The sequence below is a fragment of the Antedon mediterranea genome, chromosome 7, assembly GCF_964355755.1.
Source record: "Antedon mediterranea chromosome 7, ecAntMedi1.1, whole genome shotgun sequence".
NCBI classification, from domain to species: Eukaryota; Metazoa; Echinodermata; class Crinoidea; order Comatulida; family Antedonidae; genus Antedon; species Antedon mediterranea.
Genome location: NC_092676.1, coordinates 25,074,777 through 25,099,061, shown reverse-complemented (window position 1 = coordinate 25,099,061; position 24,285 = coordinate 25,074,777). Strand labels below are relative to the sequence as shown.

General features: G+C 34.3%; 2 protein-coding genes and 5 non-coding genes across 9 annotated transcripts; 2 read left to right on the top strand and 5 right to left on the bottom strand.

The window, feature by feature from the left end:
• The first annotated feature begins 1,054 nt into the window (after positions 1 to 1,054).
• Positions 1,055 to 8,079, top strand: LOC140055098 (agrin-like). The gene is made up of 10 exons (XM_072100309.1): positions 1,055 to 1,160; positions 2,112 to 2,317; positions 2,933 to 3,205; positions 3,497 to 3,640; positions 3,940 to 4,179; positions 5,203 to 5,442; positions 6,113 to 6,310; positions 6,729 to 6,911; positions 7,115 to 7,489; positions 7,606 to 8,079. The coding sequence occupies exons 2-10, from the start codon at positions 2,113 to 2,115 to the stop codon at positions 7,629 to 7,631; spliced, it is 1,884 nt and encodes a 627-aa protein (XP_071956410.1). The 5' UTR covers positions 1,055 to 1,160; position 2,112; the 3' UTR covers positions 7,632 to 8,079.
• A 6,104-nt stretch (positions 8,080 to 14,183) lies between these two features.
• Positions 14,184 to 20,331, top strand: LOC140054095 (uncharacterized). Of its 3 annotated transcripts, none has more exons than XM_072098941.1 (8): positions 14,184 to 14,301; positions 15,435 to 15,587; positions 16,258 to 16,608; positions 16,759 to 16,866; positions 17,035 to 17,217; positions 17,972 to 18,172; positions 18,619 to 19,191; positions 19,699 to 20,331. In XM_072098941.1, the coding sequence occupies exons 2-8, from the start codon at positions 15,440 to 15,442 to the stop codon at positions 19,713 to 19,715; spliced, it is 1,581 nt and encodes a 526-aa protein (XP_071955042.1). In that variant the 5' UTR covers positions 14,184 to 14,301; positions 15,435 to 15,439; the 3' UTR covers positions 19,716 to 20,331. The 3 variants fall into 3 exon arrangements, with proteins under 3 accessions (XP_071955042.1, XP_071955041.1, XP_071955040.1); XM_072098940.1 differs by having other exon boundaries at positions 15,435 to 15,596; XM_072098939.1 differs by having other exon boundaries at positions 15,435 to 15,665.
• Positions 20,332 to 21,024: 693 nt separating this feature from the next.
• Trnar-ucu (transfer RNA arginine (anticodon UCU)) lies at positions 21,025 to 21,117 on the bottom strand. The gene is made up of 2 exons: positions 21,081 to 21,117; positions 21,025 to 21,060 (listed from the first exon to the last, which is right to left on the bottom strand). It is a non-coding gene; the product is annotated as a tRNA-Arg (tRNA).
• A 198-nt stretch (positions 21,118 to 21,315) lies between these two features.
• Trnar-ucu (transfer RNA arginine (anticodon UCU)) lies at positions 21,316 to 21,402 on the bottom strand. The gene is given in 2 exon segments: positions 21,316 to 21,351; positions 21,366 to 21,402. It is a non-coding gene; the product is annotated as a tRNA-Arg (tRNA).
• A 198-nt stretch (positions 21,403 to 21,600) lies between these two features.
• Trnar-ucu (transfer RNA arginine (anticodon UCU)) lies at positions 21,601 to 21,687 on the bottom strand. The gene is given in 2 exon segments: positions 21,601 to 21,636; positions 21,651 to 21,687. It is a non-coding gene; the product is annotated as a tRNA-Arg (tRNA).
• A 194-nt stretch (positions 21,688 to 21,881) lies between these two features.
• On the bottom strand, positions 21,882 to 21,968 carry Trnar-ucu (transfer RNA arginine (anticodon UCU)). The gene is given in 2 exon segments: positions 21,882 to 21,917; positions 21,932 to 21,968. It is a non-coding gene; the product is annotated as a tRNA-Arg (tRNA).
• A 196-nt stretch (positions 21,969 to 22,164) lies between these two features.
• Trnar-ucu (transfer RNA arginine (anticodon UCU)) lies at positions 22,165 to 22,251 on the bottom strand. The gene is given in 2 exon segments: positions 22,165 to 22,200; positions 22,215 to 22,251. It is a non-coding gene; the product is annotated as a tRNA-Arg (tRNA).
• Positions 22,252 to 24,285: the final 2,034 nt, after the last annotated feature.

Here is a 24,285-nt window from a genome sequence, read left to right as displayed (position 1 = left end):
TTTACACCATGGAAGCCTTACCTTCTTTTGTATTTTTTTCCTGTAGGCCTATGAGATTTTTTTTGTCTTTCTGAGGTTACACTTGTTGACCCAAAAAGGATGTCAACTAATCCAGTTAACAAAATATTAGGCCTATATATAAAATAACCATGGAGTAAAGAATAACTGACTGAGAACAGATAGGCCTATGATTTTTTTTTTAATTTGCCATTTTTTAAAATACGCTATTTTAATGTCGCATAATAGTTATTCACTTTGACCCAAAATTGGATCAAAAAAACAATTTATTTACCTGAAAAACGGAATGAATAGTCAAATTGACTGGAAGTCAATGAGTTTTTGTTTAAATTTAACCGTTTATTTTGTCTTTTTACAAGTGAAAATGATTTTTTTTTCTACGGTGGTGATAAACTGATAAAACCTACGAAACAAAATCTTTTATTTTTGTTTTATTAATCTTCATTTTTCATGTTGGCCTACATCTTGAAATACTGTACAATTAAAAAGGAATAGTCGACCAATAAACCTTTGTTGATTTCTTGGGACATATTGTCTATATTTCGTTGTTTTGTTTTTTTGCCGTAACAAATTACCTTGAGGTGTTATTGAACTTTATATGCAATAAAACACCTTTGTTGTATAAAACAATAGATATCTACCCTGTTGTCATTATATTATGTTTAATAAATATAGTAATTGAACGAGGTTACGATTTTAATCAAAGCTTAAGATATATATTATAATAAAATTATATGAATAACGATTAAAATAGTTTATCGCTTTAATATGATTAGTTAAATCTGCAGTATAATCAGGGAGTTGACTCCCTGGTATAATGTTGTTTTTGTTTAAAAATTCAAAAACCCGTTATCGAATGAGCTAATGCAATTAAAGTTTAGATAAGGTCAAAAACTTAATACTAAACGTTTCAAGGTTGTGACGTAGTTGTTGGGAAGTGCATCTATTGGTTTCATCATGGAGAAATAATGTATCTGACCATTGTGTCATGCGCAGGTCCTTCGATAACTTCACCTCCCTCTTTTTCATTGTTGCTGGAAAGGTTTAAAAAGAGACACCGGCTCCGTAACATATCATTCTGGAGCTGGAAGCTCAAACAGCATTAAACATTTTTCTTCAACAAGGCAACTTAATTCGACCAAGTAAGTCTTTGTTTTCTGTTTTATATTGTTTAAAGTCATTATTGTAGGCCTAAGTTTTATTTAGGCCTTTGTCGTTCTCGATTTTTTATATTGATATAATTATTTGTATTACTCCATGAACCGATAGCTTTAAACAAATGACATTACTGTACTACTACTACTACTAGACAAATTATTTGTTTTAAAAAAATATTAAATTAGCATTCTTATAATTCACTATATATAATTATATATTAACTATTAATTATCGTTTAACAACCCATTTATTATAATTTCGTGGATTATTATTTTATTTTCATGGATTTAATTTGGATATGAAAAATTTCCAACTATGCATCAATTTGTTTTTAATCTGGTTTTTATTTAAAAATGTGTGTTCTTTAATATTTCGTTCTTTCTTTTATGGATCGAGACTTAATTGAAATCCCACATGGGCTTATTTGTAGTCTCCAGGCACAATCATAAGCTTTTGATTATTATTTATTTAAATCAGTAATTCAATACAATACAGTACGTTGCGTATGGTATAGTAGGCCTAGTAGGCACAGAAAGGGAAAATATTTATAACTACTTATACAAAGTTTAGATTCATTTTGAAAAAAAGTAGGCCTTAGTTAGTAGGTACAGAAAAGAAGTTATTCTTTGAAATACTTATTATAACTTGACTTATACAAAGTTTAGATTCTTTTTGAAAAATGTAGGCCTTAGTATTACTGTAGTAGGCACAGAAAGGACGTTTTTCGTTGAAATGCTTATAACTTTACTTATACGAAGTTTAGATTAATTTTGTAAAAAGTAGGCCTTAGTAGGCACAGAAAGGCAACATATTCGTTGAAATGCTTATTATAACTTGACTTATACGAAGTTTGGATTCATTTGTAAAAATAATGTTAACTTCATGCTTCGACGAAAGAATATTTTACAACAGTTATTATTAAATTTTTCAAAAAGCATGATGAAACATCTGTTAATACTGGTGTTAGTGTGCGCATCAATGATCGATGCCCAGGGACTGGGTGGTAGACGTTTCGGTGGTGGCCGTCCCGATGGTGCTGGCCGTCCCGATGGCGCTGGCCGTCCCGATGGCGCTGGCCGTCCCGATGGTGCTGGCCGTCCCGATGGCGCTGGAAGACAAGGTCCCAATGGTGAACGTCGTGGTATGTTAAACCAATTACTATATTAATAATAATTAGAATGCAATAAATATAATTAGTAAAAGTTAAGCCCAGTAAAAATGCTATATACAGTATACATCGATCTGAGATCTGAATTACATTACACCGCTGTGACAAGAGAGTATGTTTCGTATCATTTCTGTATTTTGTGCCATTGATTGAGATTTAACTTTCTCTATCACAGTACAGTTTGAAATATAATGCAACATTAGTATAAAGTATAGTATAAAAAAGACAAAAAATGTTAATGGTATTTGGACCAGTGCTTGGTGTCTTAGCTGAAATACTATATCTATTTATCTTTTTTTTATCCTTAATTCTTTTGATTAATATCTTTCCCTAAATATTAATAATTCTATTAGTTTATGTAAGTTTTTTCTTTTTCGTAGTTAATATTATATCTGGGGCGGGTTACTTAAAGTCTTTTGACTCTCCCCATGACTGTGGTATTTTTCATTGTATTTATATGCAATTTTATTTATTAACAAACTAGTTTATCATTATTTTATCATTGTATATTATATGCATGTTATATTGTGGAAATAAATTGGAATTGATATCTATTGATTTCATTGGGACATTATTTTCACATTTTAGAACTGAGTTGCGACAAGATACCAGAGGACAGCTCATGTCCACCATTCGAAAGAGACGTTTGTGGCACAGATGGAAACACATATTCAAATATCTGTGAATTGATGAAAGTGAAATGTTATGGAGATGACTCGACTGTAGAGGTTGACTATCCTTGTGCATGTGGCTCTGACGATTGTGCTAGGCCATCTCCAAGAGAAAGAAAACGACCCACTGTAAGACCTACTCCTAGTGGACAAAGGCAAAGACCGTCTCCAAGACCTGGCTTCAAACGAGGTAACTTAATAAGTAATTAAGCGCTACAATATTTGTCCTTATTTATGTCTTTTTTCAAACCTTTTCGACTTAATAGGCCTATCATTTTAAATAAAATTTGTTTCAATAAAATGATTTTAATAAATTATATTTCTTCTTTAAAAGTGCCTCATGGCTGGTAGTATTGTAGATCCCAATTTTACGTTGAAAAAAAAACGTTATAAAAACGTATTTGTTTGCTTTTAAAAACGTTTTAATAACGTAATAAAACGTTTTTTAAACGTATAAATAACGCAATATTGTTACAATTAGATAACGGCCGTCCCGATGGCGCTGGCCGTCCCGATGGCGCTGGCCGTCCCGATGGCGCTAGCCGTCCCGATGGCGCTGGCCGTCCCGATGGTGCTGGAGGACGTGCTGGGCCAACTCCTGGACGAAGACCACATGGACGCCCAGGTATGTTTAAAAAGGCCAAAATACTAGTGTCAATTTTGGGGTAAAAGTGCCTCATGGCTGGTGGTATTGTAGATCCCAATTTTACGTTGAAAAAAACGTTATAAAAACGTATTTGTTTGGTTTTAAAAACGTTTTAATTATACGTTTTAATAACGTAATAAAACGTTTTAAAAACTAGTTTATCATTACTGTATTTTATCATTGTATATTATATGTATGTTATATTGTGGAAATAAATTGGAATTTATATCTAAGGAACACGACGTTGATTTCATTGGGACATTATTTTCACATTTTAGAACTGGATTGCGACAGGATAAAAGAGGACAGCTCATGTCCAACATCCGAAAGAGAAGTTTGTGGCACAGATGGAAACACATATTCAAATCTCTGTGAATTACTGAAAGTGAGATGCTATGGAGATGACTCGACTGTAGAGGTTGACTATCCTTGTGCATGTGGCACTGAAGATTGTGCTAGGCCAACTCCTGGTGATGGACGCGGGCCATCACGTGGACGAAGACCACATGGACGCCCAGGTATGTTTAAAAATGCCAAAATACTAGTGTCAATTTCGGGGTAAAAGTGCCTCATGGCTGTTGGTATTGTAGATCCCAATTTTAAAGTTGAAAAAAAAGTTACAAAAACGTATTTGTTTGGTTTTAAAAACGTTTTAATTATACGTTTTAATAACGTAATAAAACGTTTTTTAAACGTATAAATAACGCAATATTGTTACGATTAGTATAACAAGAAATATTTCTTACAAAAAACGCTGCTCGACATTTTAAAATTAATCATTGTTCTTTCTTCAGATATATTTATGATTAATTATTAAAAAGATGTCCTTTATTTGCAAAAATACATACAAATCAAAGATAGTTCTTTAATTATGATTCACATGTCCATTTAAAAATGGTCAATTTTGAACTTTAAAGTGCTGTGTGTGTGTGACCTCATGAATACCCTCTAGAGACAACGTGACTTCACGGCGGTACAAGTGAGAACATTCTTCCCAGTCTGTTGATTCGCGTCAACCAATCAAAGGGCAAGAATCCAAAATCGTTCAGCCGTGAGCCCTCATATACTCTCTTTTCCCAGACGTTTTTTTTAATCCAGCAGCTGGGATCTATAAATTCTAGTCGAGTTTACAAAGTCGCAAAACTGTCGGCCTTAGATAATAACTGCTGCTTGCTTTAGCTTCTGAATGAGTAGTCCTCATGGGACGTAGCTGGCTAGAGCAGCAGCGTGAAAACATTTATTTGGTAATAAAACGTTTCAATATAAAGTTTCAAAAACGTTTTATTATCACATTTTATTATTATTTTATTATAAAAACGTCTTTGTTTGGTTTTATAACGTTTTAATATCTTGTTTAAAAACGTTAATTTGTATGTACCCATGACTGTGATATTTTTCATTGTATTTATATGCAATTTTATTTATTAACAAACTAGTTTATCATTATTTTTTCATTGTATGTTATATTGTGGAAATAAATTGGAATTGATATCTAAGGAACACGACGTTGATTTCATTGGGACATTATTTTGACATTTTAGAACTGGATTGCGACAGGATACCAGAGGACAAATCATGTCCAACATCCGAAAGAGAAGTTTGTGGCACAGATGGAAACACATATTCAAATCTCTGTGAATTACTGAAAGTGAGATGTTATGGAGATGACTCGACTGTAGAGGTTGACTATCCTTGTGCATGTGGCACTGAAGATTGTGCTAGGCCATCTCCTGGCGGTGGACGCGGGCCATCACGTGGTCCAAGACCACATGGACGCCCAGGTATGTTTAAAAATGCCAAAGTACTAGTGTCAATTTCGGGGGTAAAAGTGCCCCAATGTTACGTTGGAAAAAATGTTATAAAAACGTATTTGTTTGGTTTTAAAAACGTTTTGATAACGTAATATTGTTACGATTAGATAACGTTAAACAAACGTTGGTAATAAAACGTTTCAATATAAAGTTTCAAAAACGTGTATTTGTGAAGTTTTGAAAACGTTTAAAAACGTTTTATTGTCACGTTTTATTATTATTTTATTATAAAAACGTCTTTGTTTGGTTTTATAACGTTTTAATATCTTTTTTATCTTATGTGGAGTTGAAAACGTTTAGGATTTCTTAAAAGTTCATAAATATGACTTAAAATTGTATTTTCTTCTGTGTGTAAAACACATGGCTATGATGCCAAATTATTGCAACTTGTACCTAATTTTCATTTTAAATTGTTATGTTGAAATATAAAAATAAAAAGGTAAAAAATTAAAAAATAAATCCGTGTAAAAGAAATATACATCTTACTTATACTTTTCTACTTTAGAATTGTCTGTAATTAATGCTTAGAGGGTAAATTTAAGATTTGACATCCCCTTGGGAATGATATTTTGTTTGATGGAATATATTTCCTTAGCGCTAAAGCAAGCAATAATGTAATAAAGATATGTTTACATTGTAGATTTAGCAGGATTAGACATAGATGTAGTATGTAACAAGAGTGAAAGCTGTGAAGACAAATTCGATAACGCTGTATGTGGAACAGATGGTGTGACATACACAACATTTTGCGAATTATTGTCTGCCAAATGTGAAACTGAAGATGAAGAACTTGCAGTTGAACACCCCGGTGATTGTGGAGAAGAAATATTGTACCAAGGTATTATTTATTTATTATTTTGTCTTTATACTGAGTAGGCTCTTCAGTTAAAGACTGTTCTCCCGGAGGGCCCAGTTATGATCAGTGGCTGTGAGTGACGGTGGATATGTGTGTGTGTACTAGTAAACCAGTGTTACCTCCTACTCGTCTCGAAAGTCTTTAAAGTGCACATGAGCTAGATGTGTACACCGAATCAGTCTTGCACCGATGAAGGAATAGTGTTTTTCTGGCTGTTTACTTTATCGTTTTGATTTAGCTTTTCGCATTTTTTTGTATCCATTTAGATTCAGCCACTGATACCCACAGCATTGTCATTTTTTCAGTAATTTGCCTTTGGATTTATATATATACATTTTTTATTTTTCTATGCTTATTTTGAATGAATACCAAAATATAAGTATTATTTTTTGTTGTACAGATCGGGAAGTAAGGCGAGAGCTTTGTGAGATGCGGCATGACGAATGTGAAACTCGTACTGTAGCAGATGTAGTAATCTGTGGCAGTAACAATGTTACATACAGCCGATGTGATTTCAAAAGAGCAAAATGTGTAGATATATTCTTAACTATTGCAAAGAGGGGAGAATGTACTGAAGATCAAGGTATTCATTTTTATATTATTATTATTTTTTAAAATTGTATATGCGTTCTTTCTTTATAGTGGATAATAAATTGTTTTGGACTTTTGGAATTTGAACCTCTTCTATGGCTTCATGATAACTTCTTTTGATTCAAGCATCCTCTGCTATACCATATATTGTAACATATATAATATATAACTAGCATTGCATTTTTTTTTCCTTAGGTGATCCAGAACAGTATTGTGTAAAATGTCCATTTTCCGTTGGTGGCAACCGGGGAAACCCAAGACCAAATAAACCAGGAGCCGGTAGACGAGAAGGTGGTAGTCAAGGGCACGATAGACCAGGAAGAGGAATATCAGAAGGCGGTAGACGAGAAGGCGGTAGACAAGAAGGCAGAATACCAAAAGGTAAAAAGCCAAACCGCAGACTAAATTTAAAACCAGGATCTACAATCCCGGATCATCCAGTTTGTGGAACAGATGGAGTAACATACCCTTCAGCATGTGAACTGAAACGAGATACCTGTCTCCTTAGAAACTTTGAACTGGAAATTGAGACATTTGGACCTTGTGCAACTTTAGAAACTATTACTGAAGGTAAGCTTAAATAAATACATTCATGTTTATTTTAGTGCCTCGAGGTTAGGCATATAAGGAGCTTGTTTCACATTTGAGAAGTTCTTGTATTCATTGTTATGTTTTTTTTGATACAGTATATACAGGTCCAATGGAACCTTGAACCAGTGGATGTCACAGTGAACGATTTCTGAACTTTTACAGTTAATCTTTAATATGTATTACTCACTATGTACCCCAATATTTCCATGCACCTCAATAGTATTGTAATAATTGTACTCACTGGCAAGAAATAATACAGACGTACTACAAAATACACTCACAATACAGTAATGCAGAAAACAGTATTCCGATGTTGAAACGGTATTCCGATGGTGAAACGGTATTCCGATGGTGAAACGGTATTCCGATGGTGAAACGGTATTCCGTTAGTATTAAATGTTTTGTTATCTAATGAATAGATTGCAATGTAAACACATAATAAGGGTTTGATTAGTTGCCATTAATTGTGATTTTAGTTGAATTTGCTTGTTTCTAAAATTGTGAAAATGTATGTTTGTTTCTTTAATCTTTGTTATAGTGGTTTTTTTTGGAAAATAAAAATATACAAAAAGAAATGCTTTTGTTCTTGTCAATAATTTCAAGTTTTTAATAATGTCTGTCTCTCAATAATTAAATATCAACTTGCAAAAAGTATTGTAATATTCAACTTATTATTTGATTATTGATATTTGATTAGAGAGGATGGCCTTTTGTGATTTTCCAGTGTTCTCCTAATATAGAAATGAAGTCCTGAAAATTAAGAAAATACCGAATTATTGATAAACTGTACTATAATATAACTAATCTACTAAATACAAAGAAGTCAAATAATATTATACTTTGTCTATCCAATTTCTTCGATTGCTCTTGGTCTATGTTTTTAATGACAGGCCTAACCTACCACTAATTGGTGTTGGTTTTATGTACAGTTTTATACCGGTTGGAATCAATTTTGTCTGGCAAATCTTGGTGGCACCTGCTTCAGGAGAACACTGTTTTGATAAAAAAAAAACCAATTACACCAAAGACGTATTGGTACTTTGTCGTTTTCATCTGTATTTATTTGATAACTATACTTTTCAAGTCTTCCGTTCTATAAGATACTGTATAAATCTTCATATATAAGTTGAATGTCCAACTCTACATTTGACAATTTCTTTATTATTATACAATTCAGAAAAACGTCAAACGTTTTGCAAATTTTAAACTACAAGTTTATATCAGCTGTTGCTTTTACGGATTTTTTTGTTGAGATTTTCGTAAGTCATTGATGCACACCAAAGTGTTTATTATTATAATGCATCTCTGAATCTAAATTTAATAATCAAATTCCTCGGTTTAATTATTTTGATTAATGTTTCTTATTATCAACTTATTTTTCCTCATCGTCCATTTGGATTTATATCCCTAAAGTACTGTATCATAAAAGTGAGGTTGTTTGGTGTAGGCCTCCTCCCTTTGTCTTCCTTAATTACTTCGTGGTTTGTAGGCTAAAATCTTGACAAGTTCTTTATTCTAAAATAAAAAACATGAAAAATGAAGATTAATTAAATCAGATTTTGAATAAGTTATTTTCTAGTTTTAATAAAGTTAATCACTTCCGTAGGAAAAAACACTACTAAAATAACATAATGAATGGTTAAATTCAACCAAAAATCCATTGACTGCTGGCAGCCAATTTGACCTTTTTTTGCTTTAAATTACAGTTTTTTTCAGGTAAATAAATTTTGTTTAGATCTAATATTTTGGTCAACGTGAATAACTATTATGTGGCATTAAAATGGCATATTCAACAAATATTTGTTTTAAAATATTTTTCAGGGGGACAATACATCTTTAAGAAAAAAGCCTCAAATTTACATAAATCACAATGTTGGTGAATTTCCTATACGAAGTTTATAAAAATTGGCCTATATAGGCCTATATACAGTACTATGTAAATAAATGCATATACCAAGAGTCTAGAAAGTTATAATTGTCCTATGTACTATGTAAATTACCAGGAATCTAGGGAGTTACAATTAGCATTGTACTATGTAAATTACCAGGAATCTAGGGAGTTACAATTAGCATTGTACTATGTAAATTACCAGGAGTTAGGGAGTTAATTAGAAGAAGACGAATTTTCTATCTTACATTTATTATAAGAATGTATAATTACATCTCGCCCGATGACACAATGCTTTGGCCGCCGTATCATGGAGAAATAATTTCTCTATGTTCGTATGAAAGATGTGTAGTCTACCTACCCATGGATGAGGACCTATGGTCTACCTAATTGTTTGACCAAAGGCCCAACTGGCAAAGTTAAATACCGGTAGGCCTTCGGATGTAATTAGGATTTATAAATCAATTATTGAATTATTATAAGACCCCTGTATCACACGCCCACGAATCTCGTGATTGCAATGAACACCGATATATACACTCTTTAAAGTACTCTCAATTGTTTTTTTATTGCGACTTATAAACCCACACTCTAATAGTAACCCCACTAATAGTAACCCACCTTATAAGTCAATCTATAATAATAACCCGTTACTCTAATACGTATAGTAACCCATGGCGTTAATATTATTAGAGTCACAAAAACTATTGACAAAATGACATTTATGAAGACTGGTCGTTTCTGACAGCCGTATTTTGAAAATAAGGAGATAATGCATGTTGATTTCTTGAGTGAGATTGTGTGTTTTTAAGTTTATAAAACAAATTTGTTTAGGCCTATTCGTACTGTTTTATTATTTTGCTATGATTTGCTGACCGGAAAAGTTGGGCTGGGTTACTGTTTTCAGGTGCCTAATTTAAGATTTGTAATAGTAACCCACTACTCTAATAGTAACCCCCTTCTAATAGTAACCCCTTTCTAATAGTAACCCCTTTCTAATAGTAACCCCTTTCTAATAGTAACCCCTTTCTAATAGTAACCCATCCTAAAAAAACAATCAAAGGATAATAACCCAGGGTTACAATTAGAATATTTACGGTAGGCCTACATGTTTATAAACCACGCTGCAAATGATGTGAACCGTGTGAATCGAGGCTTAGGAAATGATTCGTGTATTCGATCATCGATTGTATTTTTCAGGAAAGGAGGAATAGCCTAATAACATCACGTGAATGCACTATTTTTTTTTCAATACGAATATCTAACAAATTTAAAAAAACTCTAAATGTCTTTTTATACAATCGGTCATGCGAATATGTGACTGGTTATGGTTAATCTTTAATTTTTTTAAACTTATATACTTAATTTTTTTAAACTTATATACTTATATACATGTTTATGAACTGCGATGCAAAATATGTGTGTGTGTGAATCGAGGCTTAGGAAATGATTCGTGTATTCGATCATCGATGGTATTTCAGGAAAGAAAGACTAGCCTAATAACATCACGTGAAAGCACTATTAGGCTATTATTACAAGTCACAAGCTTGGATAATAAATCATATCGGATGATCTTATCAAAACAATACTAGGCCCATTTTTTTTCACCAAAATGTCATTGTTAGTACTGTATATGTTTATTGTAAAACCTGTTGAAAAGAAACGAATTGTGTAAGGCCTGCATGCAATGAAACCACATTGTCATAAATGCAATATCACATCATTTGTTTAAAAGCTGGTCTAAACATCATGTTTACTGTTACTGATGTTTATTTCGTGTGTACTCGTGTTTGGTTCCCACTCGACTCGGACGCAACGACGTGTGGGCGCAACGAAATCAGTAGACCAATTATCAGGCGGATGATCAAGGTCATCAAATTGCTTGCGATGCGTTTGCGTCACCCGCGTTGCGTCCAAGAAGTAGGATCGTTAACTATCAGATGTTTTAATTAATTATGTTGGCCTACTTTTCTCATCTGTGTCTTATTTAGTGTTACTTGGCGGATAGAGATTACCCATGGTGGGATATGTGCATTGCTGCTAAATAGAGTAGACTAATATTAGAGTATCAGTCTGTCAATGATGGAAATGTGTGTACAGCGGACCTTTAGGCCTACTACGAACACTATACTTTGATACAGTAACATTTTTCTTGTTTTAAATATAAAAAAATGTACATGCATGACGTGTAGGCTCAACATCTGCAATCATGAAGAAGAACCCATTCGTTGAGCGATTGTATAATTAATACTAATACGCTTTAATACGAAGGTTACATTTAATGGGGTTACATTTACAACAACTGGAATGTTTGGTTATGTAATCCACCACCTATGATGTGGTTGGCGTCAGCGTATGATATTTTCCATAACAGGTGAAACACACTCTTAAACAATCTTAATTAGTACAATCCCCCAATTCTATTCTAGAATGATTTTTTATAAAATACTTTTTTGTTTATTTAATGGACTGAAGTATTAGTAGCCTAACTATAGACCAATCACAAGTACCCACTTTCCTTGCAAAGTGAGTTACAGACCCTTCAGAAGAAAAAGTTCAACAACAACAACTTTCGAGGGTTCACAGTATAATTGGAACAGTTTTCAAACTCGTGACAATCAAACCCGGATACAATAAAGCCAAGACGAAGCGTTAGTTTAAATGCCTTGTATCACTAATCACTCTGTTCCCGGGGGGTGCGATGTATACTCTTGACCTCTCAAGGACTTGTCAACAAAATCTAACCCGTTGTATTAACGCGTGGGATGTGACGTGATGCATGGAACGTGCGTAAATAAATGCACGTTCTTGTTTTAGATTCAATTCAATAAACATTTATTTACAAAATCTGAATACATAGGAAAACAAGAAACAGGATTGTACAGAATTATAAAAATATGTTTCAGAGAATGAAGGCAAAAGCCCTGAAAGATGTGATAAGTTTCTTAAAAACGCTTAACAAATCGCGAAATAATCTCAAGTTTAAATTGTTTGAAGGTTTGCATGGCGAAATCAATATGTTGATATAAAGTTTGCGGCACATCACGTGGTAGTGAAAGTAAAGCTTGGTTCCCACTAGAACGTAACGCAAGGACGTAAACGCAATGAAAGTGAATTGACCAATCACAAGCGATGGCTTATTCGCTTGTGATTGCTAACTGTCTATAACTTCGCTTGTTATTGGTTAAAACGCTTGCGTTGCGTTTACGTCCTTGCGTTACGTTCTAGTGGGAACCAAGCTTTACTGTTGTTGTAGGCCTTGATCAGGGAGTTGTAAAATATTATTTTACAACTCCTTGCTTTGATCGTCCTCAGTGAGTGAGTAGAGAAAACTTTAGCAACAGAACTCAAGTTTGTAAATGAAGAAGCAACTATATGTACATGTACATGTAATAGACTATGATGTACAAAGCAGTTTGTGGAAAATATTTGTTTGTTTAGTATAAGTCCCCTAACCAGTTTTTTTTATGGATAAATATCCAATACATTTCCTCCGATTTAGGAGTCGCATCATACGTTAAAGCTTTGTCTACACTATCCACGATTCTGTGGTAAATATTAGGCATTTATGTATAGAGAATAAGTAGAAAAAAAAGAAAAGAAAGATACATTAAATGAAATTGAAATACAAAATACAAAAAAGGTCTGTATAAAAAGTTGTTTAGATGATTAAAACATTACCTTAAGCCCTGTCTACACTATCAAACTAGTTATATACCCAAATATGGTAGTGATATGACATCATATGTCCATATATGGACATATCACATAAAGTTTGATAGTCATAACCAAGATTTATTTATTCAATTTTCTGCCATATACAATACACAAAGAAGACAAACAAATATAAAAGGCATGGAAAGACCAACCAGGTGCTAAACACCTATGCTAGTTGGTCAACCCAGAACAGAGCACAGAAATAAACAAACAAACACAATTACGTTCTACAATTTTATCATCTACAAGAAAGCATCCAACTACACACATTTTCAATATCAAAAATATTTAAAAAATAAATATATTGAGATAATTTAATAATTTGGTTTTAAAAGAATAGAACAGAAATATCACAGTTGCAAGAATTTCACCGGGTAAGTTGTTCCAAATTCTGGTAACATGTGGGATATATGATATATGAGTGTTGTTAAATGATTAATACACTTTTTCATGCAGATTTCAGTTAAATTAAAGATAACAATTCCTTATTTGGAGGAATAAGATAATTAAATTAGTTGAGTGGGCGATGATGATGTAATTACACTTTGTTGAGCCAAGTAATCGAATACTTCCGATATTATTTCAAATGAACCCTCACGTTCTTTTTGATACTTATAAGTGTTGATTATTTTCCTGTATATGAGTGAACTTTGTCGATCCATAGCCGAATATAACTTCCGATTTTATCCATAATGAACCCTCACTTTCTTTTTGATAGTTTTCATTATTTTCCTGTATGAGTTTTTAAAACAAGGTCAGTTAAAAATATTGTAAATGAAATCATATTGGATAACAATTAAAGAATGTATCGCTTATTTAATATATGATAGTTAAATCTAAGATATAAATATGTTTTTTGTTTTGTTTCAAAATTCAAATCTGTTACCAACTCGGTTCCTCGTCAAGTACAGCTAATGCAATTATAAATTTAGATAAGAAACTTAATACTGTACAAAACTTTCCAAGGCTATGACGTAGGCGTTGAACGTGCATTTATTGGTTACATGTCCCTGACCTATGCGTCACATGCGCAGGTCTTAAACTTCGATGACCTCACTTCCGTCTGTTTTCATTGTTGCTTGAAATGTTTAAAAAGAGACACCGGCTCCGTAACTTGTCATTCTGGAGCTGGAAGCTCAAATCTAACACATCTTGAACATTTTTCTTCAAAGCAAGTTTGGAACAAGTAAGTTTTTATTTTTGTTTTATATTGTTTAAACTTTATTTAAATTTTTAGTTTGTGTTCTCTACAGTTGGTTGTAACCATTTTTGTAATTGAGACTGATTGGCATAGGCATAGGCATAGGCATAGGCCTATTGGAACAAAGTATGGTTCGTACTTTATTTAAAGTTATAGTGCGTTACAAATTTTGAACAAAAGTTTTTGTTTTATATTGTTTATACCTTGTTTGTAACTATTAGAGTGACATATTTGGAACCAAATCTATTTTTTTAATATATATTTTTTTGGGAGTTACAGTTTATTGAAAGTCATGTTACTGTATGTGTAACGTTTTCGTAAGATGAGATTCAACGTCTAGATCTTTAGGCCTATTTAAATTGGATCATCTATTCTCGTAACATGTTTTTAGTAGAAACGACCTATTATAATAGTGTATCAACAACAAGTTTAAACGTATTGTTGAACCGATAGCGATTCTGATTAAACTTTCTTTACTAGGATTTATTACTAGATAAATAATTTTTTTTTTGGCGAAATATTAAACTTATATAGGCCTCTCAATAGAACTTATAGGCCTCTCAATAGAACTTATATAGGCCTCTCAATATAACTTATATAGGCCTCTCAATAGAACTTATATAGCCCTCTCAATAGAACTTATATAGGCCTCTCAATAGAACTTATATAGGCCTCTCAATAGAACTTATATAGGCCTCTCAATAGAACTTATATAGGCCTCTCAATAGAACTTATATAGGCCTCTCAATAGAACTTATATAGGCCTCTCAATAGAACTTATATAGGCCTCTCAATAGAACTTATATAGACCTCTCAATAGAACTTATATAGGCCTCTCAATAGAACTTATATAGGCCTCTCAATAGAACTTTAATTTTTATACTTGTAATTATTGTAGTATACTGTATATTATTGTGCATGCTAAATTGCGTGGACATTAACAATATCCACGGAACTCAGTCTACTGTTTATTTTCATGAATTATAAAAAATATGCAACATGTGCATTCCTTTTCTTATCATCTGGTTTTTCATTAAGTTTAGAATACATCACGGAGTTTTTAACTCCATGTTTTAACGTTGATTGATATATTTATTGTAATACTTTTTTATTTCCAGAAAACATGATGAAAATTGTAATGCTACTGGTCTTGGTGTGCGCATCAGTGCTCGATGCCCGGGGACCGGGACGTGGTGGTGGTGGTGGGCGTTTTACAGGTGGAAAAGGTCCCGGTGGTGCTGGCGGACGTTTTCAAGGCGGAAGAGGTCCAGGTGAACAAGGTACAGGTGGTGCCGGAAGACGTTTTCCAGATGGAAAAGGTCCCGGTGGTGCTGCCGGAAGTTTTCTAGGTGGGAAAGGTCCCGGTGGTGCTGGGGGACGACGTGTTAAGCTAATTTAGTTGTTGATATAGAAACCAGCATGATGATCTAATTTAAATGAGTAAAATGCAATAGTATAAAATGTAGTATCTTTAAAATTATTATCCAAAAAGGGCTACACAAATACCTATCTTTGACAATACATCCAATATATCTATCTGAAAGCACAATTTGCTGTTAAAAATGGATGTCATTCTCATGTGTGCAATGTTTATCGTATACAGTATACCCAAGATTTTGAGCTATTTTGTGAAATTCCATTTCTGTACGTTACAGTAGTTTGGAATACAGTGCAAACTTAGTAATAAATGTGGTTGATGAATAAATGATTGAACGTATGAATGAATGAAGTTGGTTGAAAATAAGTAAAGCGCCCTCAATTAATGTACGGTCTGTCGTGGCCTTCATAATGCAAAAACAAATAATAACGAATTTAGCCCTATTTGAAGATGATACATTATATGTTCATTGTTGAATGATTAATAATAATAACAATATTTCCATATACAATATTATAAGTCAACAAACAACCCTATTTACTGGACACATTTTCATATTTTAGAACTGAGTTGCGACAGGATACCAGAGGACGGATCATGTCCACCATTGGAAAGAGAAGTCTGTGGCACAGATGGAAACACATATTCAAATTACTGTGAATTACTGAAAGTGAAATGTTATGGAGATGACTCGACTGTAGAGTTTGACTATCCTTGTGCATGTGGCTCTGAAGATTGTGCTAGGCCAACTCCTGGTGGAGGGCAAACTCCTGGTGGAAGGCAAACTCCTGGTGGAAGGCGAACTCCTGGTGGAAGGCCAGACTTTAACGGAAAAAGACAACGTCCATCCGGTGCTGGAATACCTGACTTTGGCGGACAACGCCCATCTGTACAAGAGTTTAATGGCAAACCAGGTAAGTCATGGTTTGCCTAATAAATAATTAAGTCCTAATATACGTTTTGTCTTTTTTCGTCTGGCCTATATACGTTCAATTTAAGAAATGCTATATTATGTATTTGTTTCAAGAGAATGATTCTGTAATATATTCTTTTTTCTTATCTAGATGGACGTAAACCACCACATGGACACGGACCACATAGACGCGGACCACATGGACGCGGACCACATGAAAACCGACCACATGAACACCGACCACATGGACGTCGACCAGGTATGTTATAAAAATACATTATACTTGCCCGGTGCTAGGTAGGACTAGTCTATGTTTAGGTCTGGGGAAAGAATTTAGATATACTAATTTCCACAAATCTTTCTGTAAACTGTACTAATACCTTTGTACGAAATACAGTGTTATTTTTACAAATTTTTTTTCATTTAGATTTAGCAAGATTAAACATAAGTGTAGTGTGTAACATGAGTGAAAACTGTACACCAAAATTGAATAAGACTGTATGCGGAACAGATAATATAACATACTCAACAGTTTGCGAATTATTGGCTGTTAAATGCGAAACTGAAGATAGAGATCTTGCTGTTGAACACCCTGGTGATTGTGGAGAAGGTAAGTTTGACCTCATCTTATTTGTTGTTTAAGCTACTAACAATTTACCACAGTGATACACTTCACAAAATGTTGTTAAATTATAGTTTACAAATATTAATAATAATGTTAAATTTAATAGCGTAAAATGCAGGGCGTCTCTAAAGCGTGGTTCCCACTAGCGACGCAACACAAGGACGTAACGCAACGCAAGTGAATTGACCAATCACAAGCAATGGCTTATTCGCTTGTGATTGCTAACCGTCTATAACTTCGCTTGTCATTAGTTAAAACGCTTGCGTTGCGTTGACGTCCTTTCGTTACGTTCTAGTGGGAACCAAGCTTTAAGCGTGGTTCCCATTAGAACGCAACGCAGCGACGCATTGACGCAAAGTGATCTATTGCGTAATCACAAGTGGGAACCGACGACACAACGGTGTTGCAAAAGTCGCAGGTTTGATATCACGCAGGCGGGGGCTAACACAATTATTGGAAGAGCATTTTCTTATGTTGCGTAGGTTGCGTTACGTTGCATCGCTAGTGGGAACCAAGCTTAAGCGCTGAACAATCAACAGAAAATTGTATTATAAAAGCAAACGATTAGTAATGAATAATTAGGTGGGAGTTGAAGTGGTGACCAATTCATCTTTCCTGATTGAGTTTGGAATGGCGTTCCAGGAAAAGGCGCGCTGTCCATAATATTTACAACCAAAAACACATTTCGGAGCGAGCTGCGTACCCTTTTCATCAAAAGAATGGCCTTTTTTTCTCGCAGGCTTCAATCCAGATCCTGAAAAGAGGCAAGAGTTTTGTGAGATGCAGTTTGAGGAATGTGAAAATCGTACTGCTGATATAGACGATGTATTAATCTGTGGCAGCGACAACGTCACCTACAATCGATGCGAATTCAAAAGAGCAAGATGTTTAGATTTTTTCTTAACTATTGCAAAGAGAGGAGAATGTACAGAAGATCAAGGTATTTTTATATTGCTTTTCATCAAATTGGATTGTTTAGTCTGCTAAAACGACTTTCTTATTCTGGATAATATATATTTTTTTGGAAACTTTTTTTAAAATTGTTAAATAACCTCTGTTTTTGTTGCATTGTGGTGTGTATGGACCTGTAGTATGACAAACCCCAACATTTATATAAAAATAGATAATTTATTTATGTGAAATTATCTACCATGGAGACTAATCGTAGCTGACACTGTAGGCCTACCGTATTGTTTATAAACTGAATGGACATTATACAATTGGTATTTATACAGTAGCACACATTAATTACAAGATGGTATATCAATAGATGTTAAAAGCTTCCGGATCAAAGGTCATAATATTGTAGCTTGTTTTCTTTATTGCTGTGCATGTAATGTGTTTTATCTTGTCTAGCAAACTAACTAGCATTGTATTTTTTCTTAGGTGATCCAGAAAAGTATTGTGTAAAATGTCCATTTTCCTTTGATGGCGGTAGATCAGATAGCGGTAAACCAAAAGGCCACGGTAAACCAGAAGGACGCGGTGGACAAGAAAACCGTGGTAGACCAAATAGTGGTAAACCAAAAGGCCACGGTAAACCAGAAGGACGCGGTGGACAAGAAAACCGTGGTAGACCAAATAGCGGTAAACCAAAAGGCCACGGTAAACCAGAAGGACGCGGTGGACAAGAAAACCGTGGTAGACCAAATAGCGGTAAACCAGAAGGACTCGGTAGACCAGAAGGCGGTGAACAAGAAGACGGTAGACGACACCATGGTGGTTCACACCACGGTGGACGACACCACGGTGGACGACACCACGGTGGTTCACACCATGGTAGACCACACCAGGGTGGACGAAGGCCACACCACGGAACAGAACACCCGGTTTGCGGAACAGATGGTGTAACATACCCTTCGGCATGTGAACTGAAACGAGAAGCCTGTCTCCTTAGAGACTTCGAACTGGATATTGAGACATTTGGACCTTGTGCAACTTCAGAAACTATTACTGAAGGTAAGCTTAAATGGTGCCAATGTATATATGACTCTCTCAACGGTAATAATGACTGGTGTGTTCCAGTACGTTGGTGTAAATTTTCTTTCGATCATTGTTATACCGCAGTCTCCTAAATTCCCGTTTTGTACCTGTTGTTATAATAATCTTGGATTATATAGCATCTAATGTTGTGAAACCTGTAAACGTTGTACACTAATACGATAAAAGGGATTCCAACCATGCCCAACAAACCCCCTAACCAGGGATCGGTCTAATTGAACCCCGGTCAGCACCAGTTGTGTCTCGGTCATCCCAGACTCAGGCGCCTCCTGCCCTACTTAAACTAGATCTAAAACAATCTAGGTGGCATGGAAAAGGAGAAAAAAGGGGTTTAATATGTATTTTAGTGTTCCATAATACTTCCAGGGAAGAGTGGAATTTCCCTGATACTATACTTATTTTGTACATAGGCCTACGCTATCCTAATAACTGTATTAATTATGGTATTATTTCTAATATTTTCAGGTCCAATAGATCCTTGAAGATGGCACTGTGAAGTGGTTCAAAGTTTTAAAATGAAAAAGACTTTACTTTAAAATGATTAATTCGAACTTTTATGGATATTCTTTAATTTTAACCAAAATGATATATCAAGATTCGAGAAGAGAATACGCAGTACTACAAAATACAATCATTTTTTTAAAACGGTATTCCGATAGTTAAACTTTATTCCAATGGTGAAATGGTATTCCGATGTTGCAACGGTATTCCGATGGTGAACGGTATTCCGATGTTGCAACGGTATTCCGATGTTGCAACGGTATTCCGATGTTGCAACGGTATTCCGATGCTGCAACAGTATTCCCATAGCATGAGAAACCATAATTCACCATCATAGCGTGTGGATAATACAGATTTATAATAAAATACAAAATAATAATAAACAATAAACCTGAAAAGAAATATTGTTAAATATTTTGTTATCTAATAAATAAATTGCAATGTAAACAAATAATTTGATTGGGGCCAATCCCTTCAATTATTTGTAATTTCTGTTAAATTCTTTGTTTATGAATAGTGAAACATGTATGTTTGTTTTTTTAAATGTTTTCTAATGTATAGCTTTTTTGAAAATAAAATAAAATATAAAAAAATACACATATATATAAATGACAATGCTTAGTGCCATATGTACCAATGTGTTAACTTTTGCTTATTAGGACGCAACGCAAGGACGTAAACGCAAGTATTTTGACCAATCACAAGCGATGGATTATTTGAACTGTCGCTTTTCATTGGTCAATTCACCTTGCGCTGCGTTCTAATGCGAACCAAGCTTTAGAAGTGAGTGACGTTGACTTTAGCAGCCATTAAGAATAATACACCAAGTATCGATGTTTCAAGTTAAGCTAGTAATAATAATAATAACTTTATTGTTTCTCTTTTATAACAGAGACACAATTCTCAAGAGATGTGCAACAACAAAAAAATAAATATGGACTTATCTTACTACACAATCAAATACAACCATTATACATTATTACGTTAAAAAGTATATACACATTAGGTTATAAAAATACATTCAATACATTTGAGTGAAAAGTAAAAGATTGTGTTATGGAAGGATATTATAAATTTCGTTGCGTTCTTTCCATGCAGTTGTTAAAAATAATTTACAATATTTGTCAAAGATGTTACTTGCTAATACATAGTTAATATTGTTTATACATTGGATTTGATATTCTTCATGAATTTGTAGGTCGTCAAAAAAAAAGGTGATATTTAAGTTCAGGTGAGCTTGACGTGAATAAGTCCCATATTTTATGCAAATCATTGTTGTATAAAAAATAACATCTCCGGTGGGACTCGAACCCACAACCTTTGAATTGCATTGATTATTCAAACCATAGAAGTCCAACGCGCTATCCATTGCGCCACGGAGACATCTGTTGCAAAGATTGCTTGTATTGTGACATTTCGAATTACCACTTGTCATTGGTCAGCTCACTTACGTCCTTGCGATGCGTTCTAATGCGAACCAAGCTTTAGAAATGAGTGGCGTTGACTTTATTAGCCATTGAAAATAATATAGATCAAGTATCGATGTTTCAAGTTAAGCTAGTAAAAATATAAAAAAAATAACATCTCCGGTGGGACTCGAACCCACAACCTTTGAATTGCATCGACAACCATAGAAGTCCAACGCGCTATCCATTGCGCCACGGAGACATCTGTTGCAAAGATTGCTTGTATTGTATCATTTCGAATTGTCGCTTGTCATTGGTCAGCTCATTTACGTCCTTGCGATGCGTTCTAATGCGAACCAAGCTTTAGAAATGAGTGGCGTTGACTTTATTAGCCATTGAAAATAATATAGATCAAGTATCGATGTTTCAAGTTAAGCTAGTAAAAATATAAAAAAAATAACATCTCCGGTGGGACTCGAACCCACAACCTTTGAATTGCATCGACAACCATAGAAGTCCAACGCGCTATCCATTGCGCCACGGAGACATCTGTTGCAAACATTGCTTGTATTGTAAACATTTCGAACTGTCGCTTTGGTCAGCTAACTTACGTCCTTGCGATGCGTTCTAATGCGAACCAAGCTTTAGAAATGAGTGGCGTTGACTTTATTAGCCATTGAAAATAATATAGATCAAGTATCGATGTTTCAAGTTAAGCTAGTAAAAATATAAAAAAAATAACATCTCCGGTGGGACTCGAACCCACAACCTTTGAATTGCATCGACAACCATAGAAGTCCAACGCGCTATCCATTGCGCCACGGAGACATCTGTTGCAAAGATTGCTTGTATTGTAACATTTCCAATTGTCGCTTGTCAGGGGTCAGCTCACTTACGTCCTTGCGATGCGTTCTAATGCGAACCAAGCTTTAGAAGTGAGTGGCGTTGACTTTAATAGCCATTAAAAATAATATAGACCTAGTATCGATGTTTCAAGTTAAGCTAGTAAAAATTTTAAAAATAACATCTCCGGTGGGACTCGAACCCACAACCTTTGAATTGCATTGACAACCATAGAAGTCCAACGCGCTATCCATTGCGCCACGGAGACATCTATTGCAAACATCTAAAATCTGGATATACGTATAATACGTATGCTGAGATTCTGTCAATGATTGACTTGACAGATGTTGAAGGTGTATAATTATTTACCGAGTAAAAACACATAGGCCTATATATCTATAATAAGGTCTATTTTTTATATTCCCTTATTTAATAAAATGTATTTGTTAAATTATGTTTCTATTACTGTATTTAAGGATTTTTTAAAAAAGTTTTTTTTCTTTTCCACATTCTTGACATACCTTTTGTAAAGGAAAGCGTGTAGGTCTTATGACAAAAATGGAAGGTGCAATTCAGTTCCTTTTAACAGATGTTAGGCCATACATTATGATGCCAATTTACTGTATTAGGTAAGTTTACTTTGTTGTTTGGATGCAATAATGGTAGCTCCTATAGTATAGGCTTCAGTTAATTCTGTACAGTAAGGCATATTAGGCCGGTGTATGATGGGTGAGTGGATAGTTAAGCATAGGCCTACGTGTGTAGGCCTACACAGTATTCAATTCAATAAAATGTTTACGTGCCAACTTCAGATGTGCAAAACACATAAGACAATATAAATAAGTCAAAAATCAGGTTACATTTGATACGTTTTATTGAAAAACATCAATTGAAGTATAAAATATAATGATCGATTTATATTTACATGAGGCCTATATAAAGCTTATAAATGTTTTAAAGAGAGGTGGGGTTAATTATCTGTTGAAGGCGGAGACAATACTGATTATCAAATCGGTACAAACTTCACTGCCCTCCGGATAGTTGGAAATAATGCTATTGATTCTATGTGTGTGAATTAACATTCTAACAACCGTGTGAACCGACTCGATCTACACAACCTGTGTGTGAATCGACATTCTACACAACCTGTGTGTGAATCAACATTTCATACAACCTGTGTGTGAAACAACATTAAACTATGTGTGAATCAACATTCTACATAATCTATTTGTGAATCAACATTCTACACAACCGTGTGTGAATCAACATTTCATACAACCTGTGTGTGAAACAACATTAAACTATGTGTGAATCAACATTCTACATAATCTATTTGTGAATCAACATTCTACACAACCTGTGTGTGAATCAACATTTCATACAACCTGTGTGTGAAACAACATTAAACTATGTGTGAATCAACATTCTACATAATCTATTTGTGAATCAACATTCTACACAACCGTGTGAACCGACTCTACACAAAGTGTGTGAAACAAAATTAAACTGTGTGTGAATCATCATTCTACATAATCTATGTGTGAATCAACATTCTACACAACCTGTGTGTGAATTCAACATTCTATAGTCTACAGCCTGTGTGTGAATCAACAGTGTGCGTGAAAAAAAATATTCTACACAATCTGTGTGTGAATCACTGTCAGTTATTAAAAGTGTTGACGTCATAACACACATTCCTTCGCGTGCATCCAAATTGCTACCCGTCATCGTCCAAAATATTGTAATAGTTTCTTCCGTTGGACTATATCGGATATTATACCTGTAATTATGTTAACGTTTTATTGAAGTTCGATTACTGCATAATTCGTGCGTGGCATACCTCTACGTATACTTGCTTTATTATTTGTCTTGAGATCTAGCTGCGCATACGTTAATCCCTCGACATTGCGATGCTTTCGTTCCTTCTTCACTGGATTTGAACCATGAGATAATTGTTTTGATATATCTTTTGCTGGTGGTACTATCGTGCTAATATCATGATAGTCATTTTGTACCCTGTTATCAATCGTCGTAGTCGTAGGCGGCCTACCAGAAATAAAAAATAACCCCGCAGCGTTCTTGTTCACAAACACGTCGTCCTCAAAAGCTCTCGTTGACGGCACTTCATCTTCCGCGTCGTCGTCGTTATAAGTTCGTTTTAAACAAGACGACGGCATTATAAGATCGTTGATGTATCTATTATTATCGTAAGTTTTCTTTCCTTTAAAAAGCCATAAAACAATGATCACCAGAAGTACCAATGCAATACACGTAGTACTGATGCTAACAAATACAGCAGTCG